The sequence below is a fragment of the Gallinula chloropus genome (genome assembly GCF_964237585.1).
Source record: "Gallinula chloropus genome assembly, contig: HAP1_SCAFFOLD_40, whole genome shotgun sequence".
Classification (NCBI taxonomy): domain Eukaryota; kingdom Metazoa; phylum Chordata; class Aves; order Gruiformes; family Rallidae; genus Gallinula; species Gallinula chloropus.
Window position 1 is genome coordinate 362,378 of NW_028168731.1, and position 27,550 is coordinate 389,927.

General features: G+C 53.8%; 1 protein-coding gene across 1 annotated transcript in view; it reads left to right on the forward strand.

The window, feature by feature from the left end:
* Window positions 1–2,692: 2,692 nt before the first annotated feature.
* LOC311204220 (hydrocephalus-inducing protein homolog) overlaps window positions 2,693–27,550 on the forward strand; it is a gene marked incomplete at both ends in the record, with an annotated part of 78,931 nt that continues 54,073 nt past the window's right edge. Inside the window, 8 exons of the mRNA XM_084280675.1 lie at window positions 2,693–2,756; window positions 14,313–14,391; window positions 17,215–17,339; window positions 18,720–18,880; window positions 20,767–20,866; window positions 21,913–22,031; window positions 22,318–22,541; window positions 24,105–24,258. Coding sequence (XP_084136801.1) covers window positions 2,693–2,756; window positions 14,313–14,391; window positions 17,215–17,339; window positions 18,720–18,880; window positions 20,767–20,866; window positions 21,913–22,031; window positions 22,318–22,541; window positions 24,105–24,258 — 1,026 coding nt within the window. The remainder of the gene's footprint in view (window positions 2,757–14,312; window positions 14,392–17,214; window positions 17,340–18,719; window positions 18,881–20,766; window positions 20,867–21,912; window positions 22,032–22,317; window positions 22,542–24,104; window positions 24,259–27,550) is intronic.

The following is a 27,550-nucleotide window of genomic DNA, read 5'->3' on the forward strand; positions in this document are numbered from 1 at the left end:
CAAATCAGTGAATTACAAAGACTTGTGCTGAGTAGCTTTTTTAACACTGCTTGCTACAGGTCAGTGTCTTTTCAGCCCTTTTATTACATGAAGAATTTCCTTGTAACTGTGTGGTATGTTCAAAGATGAAACGAAGCAGTGGTTTGGGTAAGGTGCACTGGAGGGCTTGGAAAGTTTAGAAAGCAAAACCACAGCTCTACTGTTATTCCTGTGGATCTTCAGTTGCCTTTGCCATCCTCTGTGTGTAGAACCTGTTGTTCAGAGGATTCTCTGGGTGGAGAAGAACATATGATTTAGAAAAATATTATATACAGCATATTATTTAGAAAAATACTTGAGAGTTTCTGGCCCTTCTGAAAGCTTGTGTGTGGGAGCCTTCAGAGTTTATAAGATATATGTAAGACCAAAAAAAAAACCCCAAACCTTAAGAGATTTCTCCCAAAATTTTATTCACAGCAACCAGAACTGCAACCGCCTGCCTTTTGCACTGGTGCCATGTGCTCTGGCCAGAATGCTATGGGCACATGGGAAAACTAGATGCCTTTTTATGAGATGGTCTAATGCTTTCTTCAAACCCATCTTGTCAGTGCCTTGGACTTCATCCCCTGGGCTGGAATTGAAGACAGTTCTGTCCTGGAGGATCCAGGTGTTTCAGGGAAGCTGGTTTTAGTGAGTGCCACTCTGGCTTGATCAGCTGTGGATGAAGCCTTGCTCAGTCTTGTCTGTGGGATTTGAGTGCCCCATGTGCTACAAAATACAAGCACCAGGTGGCAGCTTAAGTTCAGTGCCTCAAGTTCAGAGCACTTAGCTGGAGTAACTGATGGTTTGGGTTTTCTCTGCTGAAGAGTTAATCTGCGAGTTTCCTGTATCATCCCGTGTTTGACAAAGGGGTTGGAGCTGTGGCTGTCCCAGCTGCTGTACTTGTGCTCTTGCCCGTGCACAGCTGTCTGAAGTGAGCACAGGTTGGGTTGTGTACACTGACTGTTCTTCCTTGTTGATGACCAGGTCACTGGAACAGGGGGACCTTTTGGAACCAGTAAGATTCAGGAGCATCTGTTGCCGTTTGACCTGTCAATTTTCAAATCTCTTCATCAAACAGAGGTACAACTAAGCTACTGCCTGTAATTTGAGGGGCTCTGTAAATGCCAGGTCTGGTGCATGTCTCTCAGGCTTGGCAATTGCTTTGCTTTGGTGCTGGGGTTGGGGCATGCAGTGTTCAGGAGGAGTGTTTTATTTGGGAAACAGTGTGGGGTTTTTCTCAGGACTTGGCAATACGGATGCCAGATGTAAATATTCAGAAGAGCTTGTGCATGTCTTCCCAAAGGATGTGTGTCATTTCCAGTGTATGCAGAAGCTACCCCAGGGTGGCTTTCTGTCCCTGTGAAGCTCCAACAGATGGGTTCTAATGGGAGCTCTTATTACAAAGTACTTCTTGTTTGGGAAGCAGCAGGGATTTCTGAAGTGATGTGAATTTGCTTGAGAAGGTTCACTTGAGTGCAGCGCTTCTGGCTTGAGAATTTGTGGCATTTTTTCGTTGCTCTGCTCTCAGTGTGGATCACAGGGCTTCCACTGGGAGTGTTCAAAACCTCTTTCATCCCTTTCAGATCTTTCCAGAGTGGGAATGCCTGGTTGTGTCACACAGCCCTTACCCTGTGCTCCCTTCTGTTGGGTTCAGGACCTTTTGTTGGACATGCCTGCTGTCTCACTGATAGGAGAGGCTGTGCTGGTTCAGAGCTGCAGTGCAGTCCCCAAGTCAGGGACTTGCTGACATCTTAGCGTGGGAAGGAAACTTCAGTGGGCTGGTGGTGGGAGTGTGTCTAGCATGGATAATTTCAGGAGTAGCTTTGCTTAGTGTGGGGAGAATAAAAAAGGTTTTTGTTTTGAAGACTTTTGTGCCTGTGGGTTCCTGAAAAGTTCTGGATGGACTGGCAGCAGACCTGCATTTTCATCTCATCGTAACTGCTGCCCAAAACCAAACAGTGGTGATCTGGAGAGGTGCTTCCAGGGGCAGCAGGAGTTCTCTGGGAACTGGTTGTTGTTGCAGAATGTGCCCAGAGAAGGACCCATTTGCTAGACAGAGGTTGAGTCACATTAAACTGCCGAAAAGACTTTTATAATGTCAAACTTAGTCTGTGTAATGAGCTCATTGGTGTATGAACTGCTGAGCTGGGCATCTCCCCTCCCCCGGACAGTTGTTGTTTATTCTTTGCAGTAAAGAAGGTGGGATACAGCAGTAACTGTGTTTGCAGGTCGATCTGCACAGCTTGAGGTACCCACCTCTGCGGTTGGTGACAGTCAAACACTGCGCCCTGTTCAACTGCCTGGGCGGTTGAACCTGGGGGAATGCCCAGGGAGGGTAGAAAGTGCCTAGAGAAGATGTTTTGTGCAAAGAAATATTTGGGAATTAGTTTTTCTGTAGTTGTGCCCCTAATTTCTTGCTGTAGCTTTACCAAATGTTGGGCTGTCTGACCTGATAGTCCCAGATTTGAAGGCAGTGCTGTAACTACTTTCCGGACCGGGAGGGAATCCGTCCTTGAAGCTTTCAGTTGCCTCTGCTGTGTCCCGTGTTTGTTCTGCCATTTCTGACTGTCATGTTTTTCCAATAGCTCAGTCATTGTGGGGGGAAGCTTCTCAAAGGGCTGACCTCATCCAAACATGCTCTGGCCACAATGAGTGTTCGGTTTTCGGCAACATGGATGAAGGTGAGAGGGAGTTTCTGATGGGCGTTCGAAGCGTGTGCGAGAATCGCGCCTGTGGTGGGGGAATCCCCATGTGGAGCCCTGGTCCTTTTCTGTCCTGCCTGTTGCAGGTTCTGCTCTTAAAGCTGGGAAGCAGAAAGGGTTTGCTGGCCTCTCAGAACAGACTTGAAGTGATGAGATGTGTCCCTTCACAGGGATGTTTCTGATGCTTTGATTGGAATGTGCTTCTGTTACTCCTCGAGAGCTGAATGCGTGTGGCTTCTTCTCTGGGCTGTGATTTGGCAAGGGTGTGAGGAGCGTACCTTTCACAGTCCCTCTCTTCCTTCCCATTCTCCAGCCTGGGTTGGCTGCCAGTGTTTGGGACTCCCTCCCTGTGGATCTAAAATAATTCTGACACACTCAGCTCCTGCTTTAAGACCTTTAATCTGGGTGATGATAAGGCTTAGGGATCTTTCTTTCATAAGGTCATTTGGATTGCTTGTGAAACAATGGGCTTTCACCGAAGATGCAGGTACCATATTTTTAGGGTGCTTGTCTTTAACAGGAAATCCTGGTGCCAGAGGCCTCTGAGTTTGATCAGTGGGAGCCAGAGGATGCAACTTCAAGCTGTCCAGTGACAGCAGTTATCCCAACTTGGAGAACATTAACAACCTTGGATATGAGTCACAACAGCATCTCTCAAATTGATGATTCAGTGGTAAGAAATCTTTCTTCATTTGTGTGTGGGGGGAAAGGATGGCTGGTCTTCTGTGGCACATGACTCAGCAGGGATTTTGCAATTTCTTCATGTATCTCTCTTCTGAAAGATTTCCCCTTGCACTGTCCGTGCTTGAGCTCCACAAGGTAATGATGTGGAGATCAATGCACTGCTCAACTTACTCTGGTTTTTGCTTCTGTAATCTTTATCCAGGGTTCTGTGTAATACAGACAGGCCTGTTTGAGCTGGAAAGGCCTCTTAATGAGTTTGATCTGTAGTTAGTGGGGCTAAACTGGGGGCAACTTGCTTGTCTTCAGTGAGAACCCAGGTTTCAAATGCAAACGTGACCGTGCTCATCAGAGTATTCTGGTTCTCTCACGAGCAGGTGTCTGCACTCTGGCTGCACTAGAATGGGTGCAGAACGCTTTTTACTGCTGAAAGCTGAGAAGAGGGTCTGTGCCTTGGAAAGTTCCTGCCCTTTGCCTGTTAGTTGTTAGTTGGTTGGTGAAGGAAGTACAGCCAGGTTTCTAAGCTAAAACGCATTTAACATGTGCACCTTTTCCCTTCTAGAAATTAATTCCCAAGATCGAGTTCCTGGACCTGAGTCACAATGGGGTGTCTCTGGTAGAAAACTTACAGGTAAGGGATGCTTTTGAAGGTGATGTTTGCCAGGCTGCCCAGGATCTTCCAACACAGAATCCTTTTGCTAAAGGATTTTGCCACTCATCTTGCAGAGAAGAGTTTAAGCCCAAATAGCTTCCTAGCATCAAGCCCTCATAAGGGTGCATTTCTTACTTGCCAACACTGACATGCAACACGTAGTTCTTCACTAAATTCAGTCGTTGCTGGCTGTGTCAATGGCTTGGGAAAAATAGAGTCGAGGAAGTTCCCTTTCCTGCAGGCTTAATCCTGTGTAATGAGCAAGTTCATGTTGTGTTTGTCAGCTGGGCAGCATCCAGCATGAGCAAATGGACAAGCCTTTGATATGGTTCAATTTTAGCAAATTGGTGTGTGACCTGGATTTTCTGTGCTCTCGTAGCATCTTTACAACCTTGTTCACCTGGACTTATCCTACAACAAGCTGACATCGCTGGAAGGTGTTCACACAAGACTGGGAAACATCAAAACTCTGAATCTAGCAGGAAATCAGCTGGAAAGGCTGTGTGGTCTTAACAAACTGTACTTTTTCTTTAGTCAACTTGGATCTGAGCAACAACAAAGTCAAACAGGTAACTACTGATTTTAGTGTCAGATTGCTTTAGAACACAAGTGATTTCTGTTAGAGGGTGAAAGTGCAAATAAAGTGGCTGGAGAGAATTTTTTTTCCTGGTTACTGTTTGTATGTAATTTAGTCAAGAAATGCTTAGACTGTGGTGGTGTTCTCATTTAGCCAATCTGTGTATTCATCCTTTTACTGAAAAACTTTCAGATTGATGAAGTAAAAAATACAGGAAACCTCCCGTGCTTAGAGAAGGTGGTGTTATCCAGCAACCCACTGAGCATCATCCCTGACTATGGGACCAAAGTACTGGCTCAGTTTGGGACAGGGCTTCAGAGGTATGTAAGAACAGCTTTTTCTTTCTAAAGCCTGGTAAGGAAAGTTGTGTGAATGCTCTACAAGCCTGAGGAGTTTTTAGTGGGGGTTGGAGTACATCTGTAGGGAATGGAACCATGTATACGCTGCTGGGTGTGCTCCTCAGATCTAAGGGAGAGCTTGCCCTGCTTTCACTGGGTAACAGGGTGTTCCTGTTGGAAGGTGCTTGTGCCAGTGGGGTGTGGAGCTTCCCAAGCCCTTCTGAGTTTGCATTCAAGTCATGAGGTCTGACGTGGTCATTACCTTGTTTACAGGGTTACAGACATGCACAGCATCTGCATCAAACTATTTATTTATGACATAAGTAACAATAAGTTACAGAGCTGCCTTGTTTTCTGTATTTCTGGATGTTTTTAACATTTTTAGGTCTGTCTGGATAACACTATCACCACAGAAAAGGAACCAGACACAGTGGAAGTGCTGAAAGCCATTCAGAAAGCCATGGAGGTGAAACACAAACTGAGCAGCTCTGATAAAAAGGTGAGTTGGGTGCTGTGAGAGCAGAATGTGCTGGGTACAAAAGAAGCCTGTGAGTCCTCTCCAGATTGGCTTTGAGCAGAATTCCTTAAACTCACTTCTCATGGAAGTGTGTGCAGTGTTTGTGCTTTACTGCAGTGTGAGGTTTGAACATCACCTCTTTCTCCTATTTAGATTTCAATGCAGTTTCAGGATGTTCCTTTTTCTGCTGGCTTTGGCTAGAGGAAGTGGGAGGAAAAGAGAAAATGGCCTAATGGTACTCCTGCTAAAGGAGCTGCTTGCAGTGCACGGTGGGGCAGGCAGGAGGCACTTGAGGCTCTGACATCGCTCGGAGGGTGCTGGAACTGGTGGGAAGCAGAAAGTGGGGAGCGCCGAGTGTCAGAGCCTGTGGCTTGTGGTTTGCATGTGGGTGCCAGGCTGTGCGGAGAGCCGGGCCGGGGGTCAGGAGACGCCGGCAAGGCAGTGAGCTGGTTGAACTGGGCTCTGAGCTGTCACCAAGCGGCATCTCCCCCACGCCCGTGCCGCCCGTTTCCCCGGTCCCGGGGCAGGAGTGAGCGGGTAGTAACTCCCCGGCGAGGTGCGGCGCTTGGTCAGCTCTGCCCGGGGCTGGCCGGGCCCGCAGGCCGGGCTGGCCGGGCGCTGCCGCAGGGGCCTCGCTCGCGTCCCGCCGTTGCCACGGGAACGTGTGTGTCCGGTGCTTCATTGCCAACGGCAGCAGCCCGGCTGGCAGCCACGCTCCGGCGTGTGAGTATCCCCACGCCCCCCGGGAGCGGGAGGGGGGAGATTCCGGTGCCAAGGCCGTGTTTTTGGGGCGGTGGCCGCGTTCCGGAGGTGCGGCCTCGGGAGGGGCGGGGGCGGGCGGAGCGCCGGGGCTGGGGGCGCTGACGTCGGGAGCTGTGGCTGTAAATTCACAGCACTGTGAAGCTCTGGCAGGCCCTTGGAAGGGAGCCTGGTCCTCCTTGCCCACCTCGCCGTCAGCTGAGAGCTTGAGTTTATGAAAAGCAGGAAGGGGAAGGTGTAACACGAGGCTCCTGTTAATTATCTCTGCCGTGGTGGAGCTTTTACAATAAATTGTGGGATGGCAGTACCGAAGCGATAAAAAGACAAGAGGGGCTGGAGTATAAAGGTGCCAGGTGAGGCTTCCTGGGGAGCAAGGCTTGATTTAGAAAGCTCTCAGCCACTTAGTGGTGGGCTGCAGGGGCAAGAGATTAGTCCTGGAAATTCTGCTTCTCCTTTCCTGGCTCCCGTGAGATGCTGTTTATATGGTAATTACAGCTAAGCAGGTGATTTCTAAGCAAGAAACGTGGTCCTGCTACTTAAGCCTGAACAGGGCAAGATGATTTAGGTGAAGAAAAGTGTTCAGGAGCATCCTGGTTCTCCCAGCAAAGTGTAATAGAAAGGCAAATGAACCGGTTACTCTGGAGAGAGGTGCCTTATAGCTGCTGAAGGAGGAGGATTTCCTGTGTATAGTGAAGCAGGATTCAGCCACCTGTCCGCGCTCCTGCTAGAGGAGCTGCTTGCAGTGCACGGTGGGGCAGGCAGGAGGCACTTGAGGCTCTAACATCGCTCGGAGGGTGCTGGAACTGGTGGGAAGCAGAAAGTGGGAAGTGCTGAGTGTCAGAGCCTGTGGCTTGTGGTTTGCATGTGGGTGCCAGGCTGTGCGGAGAGCCGGGCCGGGGGTCAGGAGACGCCGGCAAGGCAGTGAGCTGGTTGAACTGGGCTCTGAGCTGTCACCAAGCGGCATCTCCCCCACGCCTGTGCCGCCCGTTTCCCCGGTCCCGGGGCAGGAGTGAGCGGGTAGTAACTCCCCGGCGAGGTGCGGCGCTTGGTCAGCTCTGCCCGGGGCTGGCCGGGCCCGCAGGCCGGGCTGGCCGGGCGCTGCCGCACGGGCCTCGCTCGCGTCCCGCCGTTGCCACGGGAACGTGTGTGTCCGGTGCTTCATTGCCAACGGCAGCAGCCCGGCTGGCAGCCACGCTCCAGTGTGTGAGTATCCCCACGCCCCCCGGGAGCGGGAGGGGGGAGATTCCGGTGCCAAGGCCGTGTTTTTGGGGCGGTGGCCGCGTTCCGGAGGTGCGGCCTCGGGAGGGGCAGGGGCGGGCGGAGCGCCGGGGCTGGGGGCGCTGACGACGGGAGCTGTGGCTGTAAATTCACAGCACTGTGAAGCTCTGGCAGGCCCTTGGAAGGGAGCCTGGTCCGCCTTGCCCACCTCGCCGTCAGCTGAGAGCTTGAGTTTATGAAAAGCAGGAAGGGGAAGGTGTAACACGAGGCTCCTGTTAATTATCTCTGCCGTGGTGGAGCTTTTACAATAAATTGTGGGATGGCAGTACCGAAGCGATAAAAAGACAAGAGGGGCTGGAGTATAAAAGTGCCAGGTGAGGCTTCCTGGGGAGCAAGGCTTGATTTAGAAAGCTCTCAGCCACTTAGTGGTGGGCTGCAGGGGCAAGAGATTAGTCCTGGAAATTCTGCTTCTCCTTTCCTGGCTCCCATGAGATGCTGTTTATATGGTAATTACAGCTAAGCAGGTGATTTCTAAGGAAGAAACGTGATCCTGCTACTTAAGCCTGAACAGGGCAAGATGATTTAGGTGAAGAAAAGTGTTCAGGAGCATCCTGATTCTCCCTTTTAGCAGATCTCCTCTCTGGCTCTCCCAGCAAAGTGTAATAGAAAGGCAAATGAACCGGTTACTCTGGAGAGAGGTGCCTTATTGCTGCTGAAGGGGGAGCATTTAGTGTGTTCAGTGAAGCACGATTCAGCCACCCGTCTGCGCTCCTGCAAGAGGAGCTGCTTGCAGTGTAGGGTGGGGCAGGCAGGAGGCACTTGAGGCTCTGACATCGCTTGGAGGGTGCTGGAGCTGCTGGGAAGCAGAACGTGGGGAGTGCTGAGTGTCAGAGCCCGTTGCTTGCGGTTTGCATGTGGGTGCCAGGCTGTGCGGAGAGCCGGGCTGGGGGTCAGGAGATGCCGGCCAGGCAACGAGCTGGTTGAACTGGGCTCTGAGCTGTTACCAAGCGGCATCTCCCCCGCGCCCGTGCCGCCGGTTTCCCCGGTCCCGGGGCAGGAGCGAGCGGGTAGTAACTCCCCGGCGAGGTGCGGCGCTGGGTCAGCTCTGCCCGGGGCTGGCCGGGCGCTGCCGCACGGGCCTCGCTCGCGTCCCGCCGTTGCCACGGGAACGTGTGTGTCCGTTGCTTCATTGCCAGCGGCAGCAGCCCGGCTGGTGGCCGCGCTCCGGCGTGTGAGTGTCCCCGCGCCCCCCGGGAGCGGGAGGGGGGGATAGCGGTGCCCAAGGCCGTGTTTTTGGGGCGGTGGCCGCGTTCCGGAGGTGCGGCCTCGGGAGGGGCGGGGGTGGGCGGAGCGCCGGGGCTGGGGGCTGGAGCGGTTCGGGTGCCTGGCACAGCGTGCCCGGGGTGGGGGTGTGGGGTGTGAGCTGGGTCCCGCCCGAACTGTGTCAGGCCGTGGTGCTCACCCTGCTGCCGGGTAGGCTTCCCTGCAAGGAGAGGCTCTGTTTGGGAGGGAGGGAGGGCGGGATTTCAGGGGGGAGGCTGCCTAAGGAGCCAAGGGGGGGCTCTGGTGCCGGGCTAGAGGAGGCGGCAGCGTTTTGTGTCGGGGCCTGTCCCCTCCTGCTGCACCCCCCCTCCAGCTGCCCCGCTGTGCTCCCCATCAGAGCAGACTTCCCAGGCCAAGGTCTGCCCCCCCATGGGATGCAGCTGTGGCCGCATCCAGGCCCTGGGGCAGGAGTGGAGGGGATGGAGGCTGCTGGTGCTGCCCTCCTCTTCTTGTTCACGGGCTTTTGGGTGTTTGGACCTTAAACCTCAGTGTTGCAACGTGTAAATGAGGGTGTCAGTGCCTGAAGGGTGGGAAGGAAGTGGGTGAAGTGTCTTTGACACCTCAGGGTTACTGCAGTCCTGGAGGAGGACAGCAGTAAGCCAGGAAATAGGGCCCGTTGTCTGTTCTGGCAGCCAGGAATGTGTGTGTGTGCTGGGTAAGTGGGTATGAGGCTGGAGCCTGCCGAGGTGAGGCTGGGGGTGATGCTCCTGCCGCTGCTTTTGGCTGTTTGCCTGTCTCCAGTTTGGCATCTTTTAAATTCAACTGCTGTTGGTTTTGCCAGAGATTCAAACCCCCTTGTGAGAACTGGGCAGGGATGCGCAGAACTCTTGTTGAGAAGGTGTTTGCAGGTTGAGATTAAAAGATTTTGACTTGGATTGGGGTTTGTGGGAGCATTTTGGGTGAGCTGGGTGATAGCAGAGCTCTGTGGGTGACAGCAGTGGTCAGGATGTGGACACAGCACAGCTGTGCACCGTGAATTGATGCCACAGAAGCTGGGATGTGGTTCAGAAAGGGAGAGAGGATGGCTTTCAGGGATGCTGGCAGTGCCCCATGTTCCAGCTTGGGTGTGTGGTTCAAGGGTAGATGACCAAATCCTTGTGTGGCAGCAGAGCCGTGGCTGCTGTGCACATGCCTGAAGCCCCTGGGCAGCGCGGACTTGTTCGCCTCGTGCTTTTAGCTGCAGGCTGCTGTGGGTCCAAGCGTTTGCTTTGGGTAGGGTAAGATACTGCCCGTGGAAACAGCCTGATAGCCTGTGTCTGCCTATGAGTTCCATGAGCTTTGGCTCAGATCTTGACAGGAGCCACTACAGAATGGCAGCGCTTCGCTGTGTGTGATGGAGATGGAGAGGTGGTTGTCAGGCTGGTGACTGGGCCATGGACCTAAAAGCCGGCCATGGACTGGTCAACCCGCATTCCTTGTGGGGTGGGGGTGCTGGAGAAGAACTGCCGTTAGGATCAAGTCTTTAGCAGCCCTGCCTGCATAGACGTGGTGTTCATGTTTGAGCTCATTGCTGTTGTTCCTTTAATGGCTTCGTGGTTTTCTTTCTGCTGTTACAGCCTCGAATGCCTGTAGAGAGCCTCGAGTGTGAGTGTTAATAAGTGAAAATTAGGGCCCTTGTTCTCCCGGGAGAAATGCTCTTGGGGGCTGTGGGAATTTCATGCCTGGAAGGAGTCATATTTGCTGGATAATTTCTGTAGCTCAAACCAACCGACTGAGCCTGGAGACTCTAGTTCTTCATCAGAGCATTGAACTCCGTGCTGCGTTAGTTAGAAACAGGACAAAGCTCCTGGCACGGGGGGTGGGCATTGGGCTGGCGAAGTGGGAAGGGGTCTGGTCTGATCTTGTTCACGCTCGGGGCAGCCGCGGTCCCCGGGCTGGAGGTTGGTGTAATAACCCTGAGCAGGTGATAAGGTCGGGCACAAAGTCGCCTGGGGTCAGCTGCTCTTCCTGGATTTTCAAAGTGCCATTGTTGCTCCTTCCAGATTAGCTGAGACATGGCTACCAAAAACGTTCGTCGATCTAGTGAGCTTTCTACAATATTACAACGGAGAGTAGTAACAGCTCCAAAGAAGAAGTATGTAAATGTAAGTACCTGCTGTGGCCAGATAGGAGCTGTGGTAAGGCTGGAAACCTGCCCTGTGTCCCTCCTCTGCCTGCCCCTCCTGTTTAGCCACACTGTGAAGGTACACACCACCACCCCATCTCTTTGCTGCCATACTTGTGTTGGAGGTGGCCATCAAGGTGCAGTGGGAGATGGAATGTGGGCTGAAAGTCCAGAGTCTTGTCTGAATGTGCTGCTGGAACCCAGTTAATGGGATGTCCTGGGCAGTGCACTGGAGTAGCTGAAGCATTGGGGTGCTTCTACCCATCCTCTTGGTGAGGGCAGCAGTATCTTCTGTCACGGAAGCATCCTTGCAGGCGCTGCTCTGACCATCCCTGCCCTCCCAGCAGCTGGGGCTGTGGTGGGGCTGCTCAGACTCTGCCTGAAGACTTGAGAGACGTGTCCAGTCCCAGCTAGAATGGGGTCCAAACCAGTTCTGTCATGAGTGTCATCCTGGGTTGAGCGCAGATCCAGCCCTTGAAACAGCTGTGGAGTTGGGGCAGTTCCTCCTCCCCATCCATGAACGTGGGGCAGTTCCTCCTCCCCATCCATGAATGTGCCTTTTGCTGGCCAAGGCTCCCTTTCCTGGAGGTAACCTCATGGAGGTGGTATCTCTGTATGCTTCTGTGGAGGGGGCTGTGAGGCCAGAACAGAGAGAAAACAAGGGCTAATTAAAAAGATAACTAAAGCTTGGACCCAGCCAGCTCCACCTCGGTCTTGGCACAGCGCTGCTTTTCTGCTCTCCTGTGATTCAGCCGGCAGTGACATCTCCACACGCCGGCTGGTTGTGAGCATTGTGCGAGGATGGAGTTAGGGGGTTTCTGATGACTCCTCCCCACTCCTTTCAAAGGTCACTGCCTGAATCCTGCAAAGCTAAAGGGGAAACAAATGCCCAAAGAGCAGAAATCCTCAAAGGTGTCACATCAGAGGACGAAGGAGAAGCGCAGGGGACAGAGCCGCTTGGTCAGAGCGCGTGTTCCGCTCTCCATCATTCAGTGACTGATGTTAAATATTTCAGCGGGGAACTTTGGGGACTTCCAGGACTATCCTAGTGGCTGTGGTGACAAATGGTTTATCAGTGGCGCTTGAACAAGAAAAGCCTTTCTGAAGAGAGGTGTTTCTGCAGCTCTTGTTGGTGTTTTGTGTTTCAGTGGACACCCTCTGCCTTCCTGGAGAAGTCTGTCACCAAGGCGCAGAGGATGGCCAGCACCCAGGAGCTGAGGCGGTCCCGGATTCTCCCGCCTCTAGATACGAGTGAAAGCTCCTGTCATGAGGTAGACCTTTTCCTGCCCTTTTCCTTGCCCTTTGATGTGATGTTTGAAGGAGGTGTGTGCTGGTGGCAGGCTTTCCCCCAGCTTCTCTAAATACCTCGGTGACAAGGTCCTGCTGTCCTTTGAAACCGCTGCTGCTGGACGAGTTCCTTCTGTTGGGGAAAAGGGAAAACATATTTCCCCCCGGGATGATGTTGAAGCGACATCTGGTGCTAAGCCAGGATCAATAACCCCCGACCGAGTTCTGCTGGAGTTGAGTTGCTATCACCAAAGGGATGGTACTGGGGGAAGGCTGGGGTGGGACACAAGGGCAGGAGCTTGCCGTTTTCCATCCTCCCTCTGAACTAACCTCCTCCTTCCTTGCTTTGGTGTAGTCACAGCAAACCCTCAGGGCCGTGACACCCTCAGCAGTGGCAGAGTGGACCTTGGAAGGCCGTAGACCCTGCGGTACCTGCTCAGGGCTTAATGAAGCCGATTTGTTAATGCTTTGGCTTGGAAGGAGGAGCGTGAGCCTTCAGAAGGGTGTGAGGGTTGCAGGCTTCAGGGTCTTGCCAGGGAAGTCCCCATGGGCAGAGTGGGGGGGATGTGTTTTATCTGGAGTAACACTTGCTTGGATGGGTGCTTAAAGCTGCTGCTTCCACAGGACCAGTGGGTATGACACCACCCAGACAGGAGGTTACTGGGGGGGACAGTGAGAGACCCGTAAGGAACGGGTGAGGGATGGCCTGGGACAGCACGGGAGGTTGGGAATGTGTCAGATGAGTGCAGGCAGAACTGGCAGCGAGCTGCAGCTACTGGCTGCAGTGTCACCATGGTGTCTGGGGACAAGTGGGAGACCTGCCTCTGTCTTTCGGGTGGGCACAGTGCAGCTGGAAGAGGGGAGACGAGGCTGGGAGGACTTATCTCTGAGGAATGCCTCTGCCTGGGGGACAGGGCAATGGCTGTCTGGCTCCTTGCTGAACCAGCCCAGGGCTGAGAATAGCATGCTTGGCTCTGGTAGGGCTGTCCCTGTGCCTCCCGCCTGTGGACCTGAGAGCACCAGCTTCAGGAAGGCACCCAGTCCCTTCTGGAAACTTCAGAGGCGTTAGCAAGGCATCGGCTGTGCCACAGTGTGCAGCAGAGAGAGCAGAGCTGTCCCCTGCCTCCCCCAGGGCTGGGCTGAGGTGAAAGGGAAGTCAGAGGTTAGATGTGCAGCGAGAGCTCTCAGGGCCTGGGAGGAGCTGGAAGAGGCTGCGCCGAGGGCAGGGCTGGAATTGTTGGTGCCCTTCAGTACCTGTCAGGAATCTCTCAGGAATAGCTTGGGTATGGAGCAGAGCCGGCTCGGGGCTGGGGAGATGGATCAGTTATGGGAGGATGGGTGTCCCCAGCCTTGTCCTTGCGATGCTGTGGAAAGGGGTGGGAAATCTCTGCCTCCCTTGATGTTAAAACAGTCATCTCGGTAAGGAGTTGTGAGGGCCTGGGACAGGCTACCAGGGAGGGGGTTGAGTCACCGTCCCTGGGTGTGTTTGAAAAAAGGGCAGATCAGGTACTATGGGATATGGTTTAGCACAGGACAGGATCAGTTGGACTCGATGATCTTAAAGGTCTTCTCCAACCTTGTGATTCTGTGATTTCACCAATGGCTGGTGGCAAAGTCCATCCAACAGTGTACCTGAGCATCCCCCAGCAAGCTTCAAGTGGGGTCACTGGGATGGAGTTGGTGCCGCGGCATAACCGGGTGCGGAGCGGTGCTGGAAGCAGGTCCTTGATCTGCTGCAATCCCTTCCGTGGGATTACTCTGTTGTGGTGCTTCGGCATCAAGCTGTCAGGTGACTTGGTCTGGTTCTGCCAGCTCACTGAGGAGGCAGCTGCATCAGCAGGGGGGTTTCCTCTCTGCAGGGTACCAGCCCTGTCCCAGTGGTGCTGCTGGAGGGAAAGGTCGTTACAGAAAGAAGTGCTGTTCCATTCCCAAAGGCTCCTGTTAGTGGTGGGAAGCAGCGGTTTTCCTTCCGCCGGGGACTGAACGTACCGTGATTTGTTCCTTCCCCTCAGGATTACTCCCAGCCGATCACCTGTGTCACAGACAGGGGACACTTCATTGTGCGGATCCGAGGTATTGGTGCCCGGGCGGTCCTGGACTTCCCCCTCCACCTGGACTTCTCCACCTGTCCAGTCAAGTACAGCAGCCAGAAGACTCTGCTGGTTCGCAACATTGGTAACCGGGAGGCCCGCTACTCCATCAGCACTCAGAGGTAAGGGACCTCACTTCATTTGCCCAACAAAAGGTGTGTGGGGGTGTTTTTCTTCTAGAGCTCTAGAGCAGCAAGTTTTACTGCCAGGAGCTTGCTCCGACACGGGCTTCCCCCAGAGTCACAGTGTCCTTCAGGTGTCTCCAGGCACTCCAGCGTGGGGTCCTCCACAGCTATAGATGGGATCTCTGCTCCCTGCCATCCATGAGCTGCAGGGGGACAGCCTGCTTCACCATGGTCTTCTCCACAGGCTGCAGGGGAATCTTTCTCTCTGGTGCCTGAAACACCTCATCATCCCTCCCTGCTCCTTCTTCCCTGGCCTTGGTGTCTGCACAGTTCCTCGCATCATCTCACTCCTGTCTCCTGGGGCAAAAAGCAGCTTCTTGGTGGTTTTTTTCCCTCTAACTGTGATTCTGAGGCACTGTGACCATCCCTGATGGGCTCGGCCTTGGTCAGCAGCGACTCCAGCCTTGAGCTGGCTGGTGTTTGCTCTGTGGGGCTTCAGAGAGCTTCTGGTTGCTTCTTGCAGAAGCCACCCCTGCAGATCTCCCCTTTCTCCACCAGAACCCAGCCATGCAAAGCCACAACACAGGTACAGGCACATGTGAGAGAGGAGGAGGACAGCAGTGGGGTAGAAGGGAATGAGAGATCCATCTGAGCATGTAGAGGCCAGCTGATGGGCCTGTATCCTCTATGTTTTATCTGTGCAGGTTGAACTTCTGGTTTAGTTGATGCAACTTCTCTTTTCTGGCCTGAGCAAACTCAGGCTCTTGCCCATTCACAAACCAGCTCAGGTGCCACCGTTCCCCAATCTGCTGTCCTGCTTGTGCCACTTGTCTTTGCCTCCCCTCTCTGGGTTCCCTTCCCTGGCACCAAGCGTAGAACTTTCTGCTCTCCCCATTAGGGTGCTTTTGCAGCCCATCTCCCATCCTTAACTGTTCCTCACAGTACTGAGAGCTCAGCTCGTGCATCTGGTCACATCCTGGTGATGTTCCCTGCCCGGTCATCGTTTGTCCGAGGACTTGGCTGTTTTCTGTTCTGCTTTTTGCTCCAGAGAGGAGCTTGTCAGTGAATGTGTGGGGCCAATTCAGCATCTTCGATAGCTTCCAGAAAACGTGGTCGCATTTTGGCCATGATTTGACTGCTTTTTCATGAAAAAAACCCAGCCAGCCACCTCAGCACTGCCCATTCTTCAGTGTGCTCTGTGCCTGCCCTCCCTCCGCAGCAGGGCCGTGCCCAGCCCCTAACCGCAGCGCTTGGGAATAAAAATCCCAGGAGGCTAAATCCAGTAAGTCTCTTCCCATTGCTCTTGTGGTTCAGGCAGGAGAATGAGTTTCTTCTCTGTGACATTGGCAGAGAGAAATGTCATTCCGATAGGTTTAAGATGAAAATGGTGTCTGGGAGCAGACAAGGCGCAGCGCTGCCTTTTCCTGCGGCGATGGACGTTGTGCTCTGCCGTGCTCCAGGGACAGAGAGGGTCGGTCTGGGATTAGATCCCTCTAGGAGTGTCCCCACCCAGCTCGGAAAGCTCGGGAGATGATCCTCCAAGGCAGAACGCTCAGGGATCCCCTGTGGTACCCATACACTACAGGGAGGTGTGGGGATGCACAAAGACCACCCGAGGTTATGAAATTAGGGCTGAGGTGCAGGAAAAGGGGGGAAGGGAAGGTTGGGCTTGGGAGGTGCTGAGTGTACCTGGGATTTTTCAGTGCAGTCTCGGATGCTTTGTCCTGAGGGACTGGGTTTGCTGGGATGGTTATGCTGCTTGACTTTGGCTGTTACACTGCTGCCAAAAAGTAGCATGTGCAAACATTAAGCCTTTGGGGCTGGAGGTAGCTTTTAATGAACTAGGTTCTCCCAAACTCAACTGGTTTTAGGATGCCAATTAAGGCAGCAGTAGACCAAAGAAAGCTTGGCTGTTAGAAGATGAAGGTAGCCCGGGACTTGCAGTATAGTGCAGCCTCCTTGCACGCTGCGTTTACTGAGCATGTGGGTGCAGGAGAGAAGCCAACGTGGTGCTTTGAGGGCCTGTGTCACAGACTTGCCAGCTTCTTTCACTTGTCAGCTGCCTTTCTGCATTATGTCAGGAGTATGCTGGTCCTTGGTATCCTCGTGGGACATAACTTGAGCCCAACTCTGTCAAGATGGGGAAGCTTGACCCCTGGTGAGAGTAAGCAAGCCCTAAATAGCAAGGTAGATAATTATCAGAGTGCTTACAGGTCTAGTGTTGCTCTCTTGCTGAAGGGCCGTAATGGGCAAGATCTCAGCAGGTCCTGGTGTGAAGGGGACTCCTGGGTTGGTGTGCCTAGATGAGGGTATAGGAGCTGGGGACTGCAAGGTGCCGCTGGGAGATCAGGACCTGCGAAACTTCAGACATTGTGCAACAAAGCAAGCGTACAGCTGGATGTAGTAAAAGCATGCCAGAAGAAAAGGAGCTATTAACCCCCCCTCCAAACCTTCTCTCCTGTCTTTCAGGAGTAGCAGGTTTCTAGGTGGCAGAAAAAACCCTGATTCCCAGGGACATCAGGGTCAAGCTGTGCATGCAAACACCTCTTACCTGCTCTGGGCTCTTCAAAACCCATTCTCTGATGGTATGGTCCGGACTGGAGCCTGGATGCAGAATCTGGGGAGGATGAAGTCATTTCATACCCTCGGGACTTTGGAGAGCGAGGGTCGCCAGCCGTGTTTCTGACCCGCTGTGTTCTGGGTTGCTGCTGCCAGCTGCTTGTTTGCTCCTCACACAAGCGAGCTGCCGGGAACTAGAGTGCAAAAGAGCCCCCAGAGCTCCCACCACAGTCCTGATGAGTGTGTGTGTCTCTGTTGCAGCCCTTTCTCTGTCGATCGCTCCATCGGTACGCTCGGCATCGGTGAGGCCATGCAAGTAAGAGTGGACTTCCACCCGCTGAAGTCTGGGGATTATTGCGGTTCCCTGATAGTTCGCTACGACACAGGTGAGTGTCCTATCTGCAGGTCTGCGTCCTTCAAAGCAGAACAAGGCTGAACTTCCTTTGCAATCTACTTGTAAACCCTTTTGTTTCAAAACCTCTGTGTATTTTGGTGCTTAGAAGGGCAAAGGCTGAGTCTGTCCTTATTCTGTCTGTCTGGTGTCCTGGCCCATCCCTGGGCGTTCCCTGCTGTCAGCACGGTGGCCACCACCCCACACCCCTGTGACAGTCATCTGCCATCATTGCCTATTGTCCCAAGCACCCAAATTCCCTTGCTGGGTGCTATCCCCCAGCTTTACCTCCAAGAAAAGTGAAAACCAGCTGGTGTTTTGGGGCTGTTAGAGTGCATCCCCCTCAACAGGAAGGATAATGCTTTGGGAATCTGTTTTCCTGGGAGCTGCTGGGTGGAGGAAGGATGAACCTCGAATCTGGGTGACCGCGTGCGTACGCGCGTGTGATGTTCCATTCCGAACCAGTGCTGGATTTGGTCCTGTAAGCGTAACGTGTCTGTGGGGGGTGTGTCTCTATGGGATGCTGTCACATGCCCACTGTCCCTTACACACCTCTGTCCCATATGCCGCTTCCCCGTGGTCTTGCTCCAGCCCCTTTTTCTACGCCGCCCTCTAAATCCCACTCTTGACAACATCAGGACTAAAGCAGCCAGGACGTGGGGTTCCTGGGATTTGTCAGGAAGAGACAGGTAGGAAATCTTCACGAGGGTCCGAGGTGCCACCGAAGTGCCATCAGCTTCATAAGTGGCTTTAAGAACAAGTTGAGGGGGGGAAAACTCAAGGAGAACGTGAGATGTTAAACAGCTTCTGTCAGGATCTTCGTGGCTTGCTTGGAAAACCTGAGTCTTGTTCTCACTGAAGCAGCTGGTTCCTCCACAGCTTACATGGGGTTGGGTTTCTGCAGTGATGCTTAATGTTTGCTGCAACTGGGACAAGCCTGTCCCTGTCCCTGCTTGAGCAAATGTAGAGGAAGTCACAGTTCTCCCTCTGCCCGATACTGGGTGGATTGAAGTGGCAGCTCTTCAGACTGTCGTGATCCAGGAGTACGGGCACTGCTTCTACAACACAGGGAAGCTCTTGTCTGCATCCCATCCTGCCATGGGCTGTCGCTTTGCTCCTTCCTCTGCCACCTTCTTTTCTGGCCCACACCCTGCAGGCATCTTTGGGGGGGGATCAGTGAGAGACTGGGAGAGACTTGACACTTGTGGTGGGCCTGGAGGAGATGCCGTGTGAGCTGTGGCTGAGGTGGGACTCCCCTGGGAATGAGGGGTAATAAAAGCTGTAGCCCTTTCTTCTGTGACCTGAGGCTCGCTGCGTTCCTCGTACTTCCATCGGCAAGTGAGAGGAGTAAAGAGTCCCCTTTGCTTTCTTCCAGGTGAAGACATGAACACACACCTTCATGGAGTGGCTGTAGACGTCAACATCTGTCTGGATGAGGAGCCTATGAGCATTGAGAAGACCTACCTCACGCTGTCGAAGCGCAGATGCGTGGCCATCCACAACCGCAGTGACATCATCGCCCGCTTCCAGTGGAAGGCTTGTGGCACGCAGGAGGAGGAGGATCAGCGGGAGAGAAGGTCCGTTTCAAAGATGCCTTTGGTTAGGTACCCTGCCCAAGGGGAACGCTACCGTATGGCCTCAAGGGGGGTTGGTGCTTTTAGGACAAGTCAGCCATCCACAGCATCAGGGTGGGTGTCCCTGGGCTTTAGGGTAATGGAGCTGGGTGCTTCCCATCCCAGTTCCATCCACCCTCTGGCTGAGGGTGATGTTTTGGGGAGGAAAGCTTGATTGCAGTGAGTGGATTTCCTCTGAGAGCGAGCTCTGGTGTTTGTGGGAGCTGCAGACTGCTGAGAGCCAGTGGCTCCCGGGCTGCAGAGAGTCTGTGAAGCTTCATTGGCCCAGGAGGATGAGGCCATCTCCTGAATAGGTTTGGGCTGTCCAGGTTTCCAGCACGGGGTGTTTCTGCCTTTCCTTCAAGCCTGGGGAGAGTTTGTAGGTGGAAGGGTCTGCAGGGAAGGAAGGTAGGGCAGCATGGGACTTGGAAGTGCATTTGGGCTTCAGAACCCCCTGTCTTCATGGTGGTGAGAGATGGGGCTGGATCTTCAAAGGACGTCTTTGGGGAAGCTTTGAAAGGCCTCTCTCAGGTGGCAGAGACACACTCTGGTGGAGGCGGGGTGGGGAGCAGAGGGGATGTGGTTGTTCCTTACACCTGCGGGTCTGAAAGGGAAGAGAAGACAGTGATGCTGGGAACCTGCAGCCCAGAGCAGGGGTCTGATGCCCTGCCTGGTGATACGCTGCCCTGGTGCTCCTCATCCTCCTCTGCCTCCCCTGAGCATCCTGGGGGTAGGAGAAGCCAGTTTGAGGATGGAGGTGGATTCCCCATTGGTTGTGGCAGCAGCTTTGAGCTAGGTCGCTCTCCTGAGGGCTGCTCACTTGTGTAAGACCCCAGGACGCAAGATCACCTTTCCCGCCTCCTCTTCTGCAGCATCCCCGACCAGAGTGCCAAGGTGCAAGGAGAATCCCTGCTTTCCTCCAACGGGATCTTCAGCATTGAGCCAGCGGTAAGTGAGAGCTTTGAAAGCTCCCTTTCTCTTCTTCCTCCTCCTCTTCCTCCCTGAATGAGGTCACTCAGCAGATCCCTGCTTGATGTGCTGGGAGGAAACATTGGGTTTCTGGTGGGGCCGGGAGAGCTGGTGGCAAAAAGCGTTTCCCAACTCGTGATGGGCACCGGGAGCCTAAAGCTGGGCTTTGCTCCCAGGGCTATAAATGAAGAGCTGCCCAAGTGTCCTGACCACGTTCAGAGGGATGGAGCCTTACATGTAAAGGCACACCTTCCACAGGGCTAACGCAGGGTGTGGGACCATGTCAGTTGAGATGCTGACCTGAAGAGCGAAGCGCTCCTCTGTGGGAAGGAGGGCAAATTCAGCCCCCGGAACTTTGTCACTGTGAGGGTGATGGAGCCCTGGAACAGGCTGCCCAGAGAGGCTGGGGAGTCTCCTTCTCTGGAGACATTGAAGCCCCCCTGGATGCATTCCTGTAGGATTTACCATGTGTGACCCTGCTCTGGCAGGGGGTGGGACTGGATGAGCTTTGGAGGTCCCTTTCAGCTCCTAACGGTCTGTGAGTCCGTGACTGGCCGGCACCTCTGAAGCGATCCTGCTGGACTCGCTGGAGTGTGATCTGGGCTGGTTGCTCCGCTATAGCCCTAATTTAAGAAAATGCCTCTCCCAGGTGCCAGTAAAGGTCAGGGACTGGGAAAGTTTTTCGTAGCTGCTTCCAAACTCCCTTATAAATATTGTTGATCAGTGTTACTGGCTCTTTCCTCTTCCCTGGTGCTCTAAATATCGGCTCATGGGGCCACGGTTGGAACGAAGGGATGTGACGTTTGAAGAGAAATGGTTTGCTGTCTGCTTCTGTTTTAGGAGGGAGAGATTTTGCCAAATTGTTCAGCTGAAATTAGTGTGACCTTTAAGCCTGAAGAAGCCAGAGTGTATCAACAAAAGTTCTACTGCGACATCTCAGGTACGGCTCCTGTCCCCTCCTGCTCTTGCCCGTGGTGGGGAGGAGCCTGGCTGAGGTATTATGGTGGGAATTTGGGGAGTTGCTTCTCCCTAGACATCCTAAAGCCCTGTGGTGGTTAGATGCTGCTGCAGGTGGCGAGCCCTGGAGCACCCAGGTGTGGAGCTGAGCTGTATGTTGGGTGCAGGTGGTGCTGAGCTGCATGAGTATAAACAGCAGATTTTTGTCTTGGGTTGTGTTTTCCTGAGCTTTACACCTTCCTTGAGTGGATTTCAAAGCTCATCTTAGCACATGGGAAGAGATTCAGAGGTGGCGTTGGAAACTCAGCATCACCCCAAATCCTGTGTTCAGTTTGGGCACCTGACTCCAAGAAGGACATGGAGGTCCTGGAGCGTGTCTAGAGAAGGGCAGTGGGGCTGGGGAAGGGGCTGGAGGGCAAATCCTCTGAGGAGCGGCTGAGGGAGCTGGGGGCGTTCAGCCTGGAGAAGAGGAGGCGGAGGGGAGACGTTATTGCTCTCTCTAGCTCCCTGAAAGGAGGCTGTGGGGAGCTGGGGCTCAGCCTCTTCTCACAGCTAAGTAGCGAGAGGACGAGAGGAAATGGCTGCAAGTTGTGCCAGGGGAGGTTCGGGTTAGAAAGGAGGAGAAATTTCTTCTCGGAAAGAGCGGTTGGGCATTGGAAGGGGCTGCCCAGGGAGGTGGTGGAGTCACCGTCCCTCAGGAAAGGTTGGATGAGGTACTTAGGGACATGGTTTAGTGAGTAATAGAGGTGGTGGGGGGATGGTTGGGCTGGATGATCTTGGAGGTCTTTTCCAGCCTTAATGATTGTGTGATTGTTTCAGGGTGCAAAGTGATGGCTCAATTAGAAAGCAGCCCAAGGGTTTGGTCAGAAAGGAGAAAGCAGCCCAAAGGCATATCTGCCAAGGGAAGGGTCCTGTACCTTTCCCTGGATCTTCCTGGGCTGATCTCTGCCAGCCCCAAGTCGGAGGCTAGGGCCTGGAAAATGCGGGATCAGAGGGAATTGCTGTTCTGACATTGAATTCTCTCCCCAGGCCGTGAGACCAGGCTGCCCCTGTGCATCCAAGGGGAAGGCATAGGGCCTCAGCTGCGCTCCAGCTTTGAGCGTCTGGACATCGGGGATGTCTTCATGGGAGCAGCACACAAGTACGAGGTGAGCTGTGAGAGCTAGCAGGGCTTGGGCTGGAGCCTGGTGGCTCCTTGTGGGATTTCTGGCAGCTCAGGAGTTGTGAGCAGGGCAGTTCTGTGCCAGCTGGACAAAGGCAGAGGTTCTATGGAGTTATCACTGCTTTGCCTGGAAAAAACCCAAAGGCAGAACTTGTCCCGTTGTATTTCCTTTGCCTTCTGCCTTGCAGGTGTTCATTGTTGAATTAGAAAGCAAATGGGTCTTCTCTAAAGGAAATGTCCTTCTGCGTTTGCATTTTGCCTTCCTGCTGCAGGTGGTGCTGTTTAACAAAGGACTCATCCAAGCTGCCTTCAGCTTGGTTCCTCCAGCTACAGCTCTGGGCTCCTGCTTCACCTTTCTCCCCAGCGAGGGGGAGATTTTGCCAGACGATCTCCAGGTCATCCAGATCTCCTTCAGTTCCACCATCCTGGGGAAGTTCACAGAAGAATTCAAGTTCAATGTGAATGGATCCCCTGAGCCCGTGACCTTGTCTATCAGGTGAGTGGGGAGGTTACAGGAGCTTGGTGGGCACCTCTGGAGTTATCTCTGGGTAGTGATCTCCCACCTGCCTCATTTTCTGGTGAAGCAGAGAGAAAAAGGTGTTGTGGGAGGTCTTGGCATGGGGATGCTAGGTTAAGAGCTGAGACCTTTTAACCTTGGCTCCAGTTTGAACCTTGCAACCCAGGGGTGATGACCTTCCTTCCTTCCTACGCCCTCAATATACCCTGTTTAACTCTGAAAGACTTGGGTGCCTGTGGGAAGCACCTTGGCCTTCTTGGTGGAGCTTTCCAGGACACTCTTGGCACGGAGTTTGGCAGTGACAGGTTCCTATCGTGACCCTTTGACACCCCAGTGTGATGATCCTGGGGCTGGAAGTGACTTGTCCCAGTGGGTCATAACCATGGGCTGTTGGGATAGTGTGGTGTAGGCAGGCAAGATGTGGGGCTGGCTGTGCCTCCTCGGCCAGCAGCCTCCTGCTAGATCAAGGTAGCCAAGAAATGAAAGGAATCTGCAGTGGGTTTTGCTGGTGAGGCAAGAGAAACCGGTAAAAACAGAACAAGAAGTTTATTGCTTGAAGAGAGAGCGGGGAGTCGGTGTGACCAACTGGAGCTTCAAGACACCCACCCACCCGCTCGAGCTGAGCGCCCCGCTCCTCGGGAGGCTTTGAATGCTGGATTGAGTCCCATGCGGAGAACAACTCCCATTTGGATGTGAGCTGGCTGGTGGGACACTGGGCTATGAAGAAGGGAACGAGGATGAGTGTTTGAGCAGTTCTTTGTTATCCTTCCCACTCAGCAAGAACCCCCGAGTCCACTAATGCTGCCATAGATGTGATCGTTCCCAAAACATCCGCGTTTCCCCCCCAGGTGGAGCTGGGCTCGGGTGGCATCAGCCATGAGGTGAATTCATGAATGGTGTGTGGCTCCAAGGGCCGATTTCAGGCAGTGATGGCGAGTTTCAGAGTTTGGAGCTGATTTTAGGGACAGGAGAGGAGGTGTGGTGGGTTCAGGGCCCCGTGTTTGGTTTAAGATGTGTTGTTCTTGGCTGTGTCAGCAGTGAGAAGCTGATACATTCCTGTGTAGAATTGTTGCTGATCTTGTTGTGGTTGGTGGGTGTCTGTGCGCTCCCTAGGATTCTGATAATTGTGTGGATCCAGATCTCCTGAGAAGACGCTCAGCCACTCAATGGAAACGCTGGCTCCAGCTGAGAAGAAGGGAACCTGAGGAGGGTTACTCCATTGAGTCCGCTTTTGTGTGGGCATCTCTACCCATGCGTTAGAGATGGGGAAACTGAGTCACGGAGCCATCGCTTGTTTGGGGCCCCTCATTGAGCCAACTTGGGGGCATAGCTTTGCCCTATCCTGCCTGACACTGTGCCCTAAGCCCCATCTGATAGCTGCTGGCCACCTCCTGTCCCCTTGAATGAGGGCAAGGGTGTGAGGGGCTGGTTTGAAACCCGCCGTGGTTCTGACACCGGCTCTTACCCGCCCGAGCAGCAGGGAGAGCTGAAAGCTCTGCAGTTCTCTAACTCAGCCAGTGCCTTGTCTGTCTGTCCTCACAGTGGCTGCGTCATTGGACCAACGCTCCACTTCGATGTGCCTGCCCTCTGCTTCGGTGACGTCTCCTTCGGTGAGTGCGCCCTGGGCTTGGACCGTGGGCCGAGAGGTCCATGCGTTACCGAAACGGGGCGCTTGGAACCTCAGAGCACCCAGAATGTGTGTTCCTCTGCAGCAGCAGCCTTCAGGGTGTTAAAAGCAGGACTGATACCCTTGGCAGCAGAATGGCTGCGAGGGTATCAGTCCCTGAAATGCCCCGGGAATGGGAGATGGGGAAAAAAGGGTGATGCTGGCGGGGGGAAGAAGGGCGGTGCCTGGGAGGGGGAGAAGGGCGACGCTGGGGTTGGGGGAAAAGGGAGATGTTGGAGGGGGAGAAGGGTGATGGAGCTGTGAACCAGCCTGGAGCTGCTCTGGATAAATGTTGGGAGGACAGGAGCCATTCAGTCCCCTGAGCCTTAGTGTGAAATGTTAATTAGTGCTGGGAGGGCACCTTGTTATCACCTACCCCATAATATGCCCAAGCCATAGCTCTGCACAGAGCTCCTTCCCTGTGTGCCCCCACCCCGAAAGCCCAGTTCTGCTGTGCCAGCAGCGCTGGTGGCTGAGCATCCAGAGCTCCATTGAAATGCAGGTTCTGGTTCTCCATCTCTGCCTCACAAAAGGCTTTTTACTGAGATGAGCTGAAGTTTTTAATGGGAAATCAGTTGTGGATTGATGGAAGGGCCATTATCGAGATGGGCCAGCCAAACCAGATGTCTTCTCCTGGGCTGGTCTCCTGCCTCTGCAGAACATCCCCACTGAGTGGGGTTATGCCACTGGTGCGGCAGGGAAAGCTGGTGTCAGAGCTTTTTGAGCAGTAATGAGACGTCGCCGTTCGTTAGGGAAGGTGAGACACGGCTTCTGCTGATTTCTCAGCCAGTGTCAGGCTCAGCTCCTGCCAAGTGGGCTGCAAACCTTCCCGTGCTCCATCTGGTCACCCTGAAACAGGAGATGCCGTAAGGCTCCAGCTAACAAAACTGCATCAGAGGGCTTTGCATCGGGCTGTAGCTCCCCATTTCATCCATCCCTGCTTTTACTGCAGCTTCTCCTTGGTGCTAACCTGCTCTTCCGTATTGCAAACCATAGGGGGTGTTCATGGGGAGTTTTACGGATCCGATTCTGGGAGTAAATGCTCTGTCTGGCTGCTCACTCTTACGTGAGATGTAACCGGTGCTGGTGTCGGGGCAGCTGAGAGAGAAAAACTCATGGCTTTGGGCGTCAGAGCTGCCAAGGAGGGATCTCCATCACCAGCCTGGCACAGAGCTTCCATGGCAATTAATTCCTTGCTGGGCTTCTCAATTAGCTGCAGTTGAGATTGAAGAGAGCCAAAGTCCAGGCGCAGTTTTACCGTGAGAGGCTGTTCAGCCCAGGAATGGTGGGATAACGGGGGCATAAATCCCTCTGTGTGTCTCTTCCCCAGGCTTCCCTCACACCTTGTCCTGTCGCCTCAAAAACACCTCCTTGGTGCCCATGACTTTCCACCTTCGCATCCCCGGGGACGGCTCGGGAGGGCCCAGCGTTACCAGTGCTGCTTGGCTGTTGAACAACGATCCTGAGCCCTGGAGATGGGGAGTTGAAGGTTCCATCAGGCCGGCTGAATTTACCATCGAGCCTTGCAGCGGGACCATCCGCGCCCTGGGATCCAGGAATATCAAGGTGTGGGGAGAATCCGTCCGGCCGTGCTTCAGCAGATGGAGCTGAAGCTTCACTGGTGGGGAGGGTCCGGGGGGGCTTTAGTGATGGGAGGCAGATAGATGCACTTCTGTTGTCTGGGTTGGTCCGGGATGTTTGTGAAGGGGCATCGGTTTGTTTCCAGAACCATCCGCTGAGCATCCTGTGCCCTATGGTCAGGTGCGGAAGCCACGTGTGTGCTTGAGCGCTGCGTGGAGCTGTGGCTTTGGCTTAACCGTGGGCAGAGGAAGGATGAGGACAGCGGGTGGCCATTAGAGAGATGCCCTTGTGTAAAGCAGTTTGCTTTTCTTCCCGGACTTGTTTTCCCTCTCCCAGTGAGCAGAGGAGCTGCATTCACTGCAACCATCCCTAGGGGGGGCTGAAGCAGCTCTGCCAGGTGTGACCTGCACCCAACTTCTGGGGCCCTTGGCATTTGGCCCTGGCTGTAAAGCTGAACTCGCTGGGTTTGAGGCAGCGCATTGCCCCGGGATTTACGCTGTTGTAGCTGAGATTAGAACCGAGATTAATTTTAATACAGTGGTGAGCAGAGCAGTTGTCTGATTAGGCTTTAATTCAGCTTACACACACCCTGTTAACCACACAGGGTGTTGAACCAAGCAGATGCTGTCAGGAGACCTTTATTGCTCTCAGACTCTGCTCTACACATGGAGCAGCAGAAGGATGAGGGGAAAATCCTTCTCCTTACCATGGAAGGAGAATCAGGGGACGCCACACACGGAACGATAGTTTTTGGGGGTGGTGAACGTCTTTGACGGTCTTCTCTGTCACCAGGTCACCCTGTGCTCCAACACCGTGAAGAAGTACAAGCTGGCGCTGGTGGTGGATGTGGACGGTGTCGGCAAGGAGGTGCTGGGGCTGCTCCTCACAGCCAGGTATCGGCGCTTTCCTTTGCGGCGTGTCCTCTCTCCTGGTGCATCGTCTCTCCTCCCCTCACACAAAGGCCAGCTCCAAACGAGAAGTATTACTTAATGAGCTCGTTAAGCAGGGCTTTGAAAGCAGCCAGTGTTGAGGAGCATCTGTGCTCACCAGACAGGCACAGCCCCCAGCCTTTTCCTAATTATATTAATTAGATTAATTATAGACCTATTTCTTTGGTGGGTGAGGTGTAACAGACTTCCAAAGGGCTGTCTCTCTCCTCCTTCCTGCAAGCAGTCAGTGGGGGAACTGTGTCTGTGTTGCCACCAAAGCACAGTGTTCCTTTGGGATGTGGGGAGCAGCCTGGTGTCTGTCTGGCTTAACAAAGGCACGTGCTAATGGGGAAGGGGCTTAGGGCAGGACTGGTGCAGGAAAAATAACAGCAAGATGTTCCGAAGGAGAAACAGAGTCCTTGATGCTGAGGAGAGCTCAGGTTTTGCTGCTTCCCTCTGGTCCTTTTGAGCATGAATGTTCTCACACTTAAGCTGGAAGTCATCCCTGCTGCAGCCAGGCTGGATCCCGCTGTGCTGTGGGTGTCGGTGTCATTACCAGTAGGATGCAGCTCACTGGTGCTTTTCCGCCGTCTGGTCAGTGTCTGGGCTGTGATTTTATTTTTAACAACCACCCACTGCGTAAGGCAGGGGCTGGCTCGGACCTTCCATCGCCACAGCAAGCAGTTGAGGCTCTTCAGGCCCCTTTTCTGGAGAGGAGGGAGTAGTTTCTGCTGAGATACTGGGCCATACTGCACCAATCCTTGGTGGGAAGGTTCCTCCAGAGCTCAGGGCTTGCTGTGGGAATCAAAGGG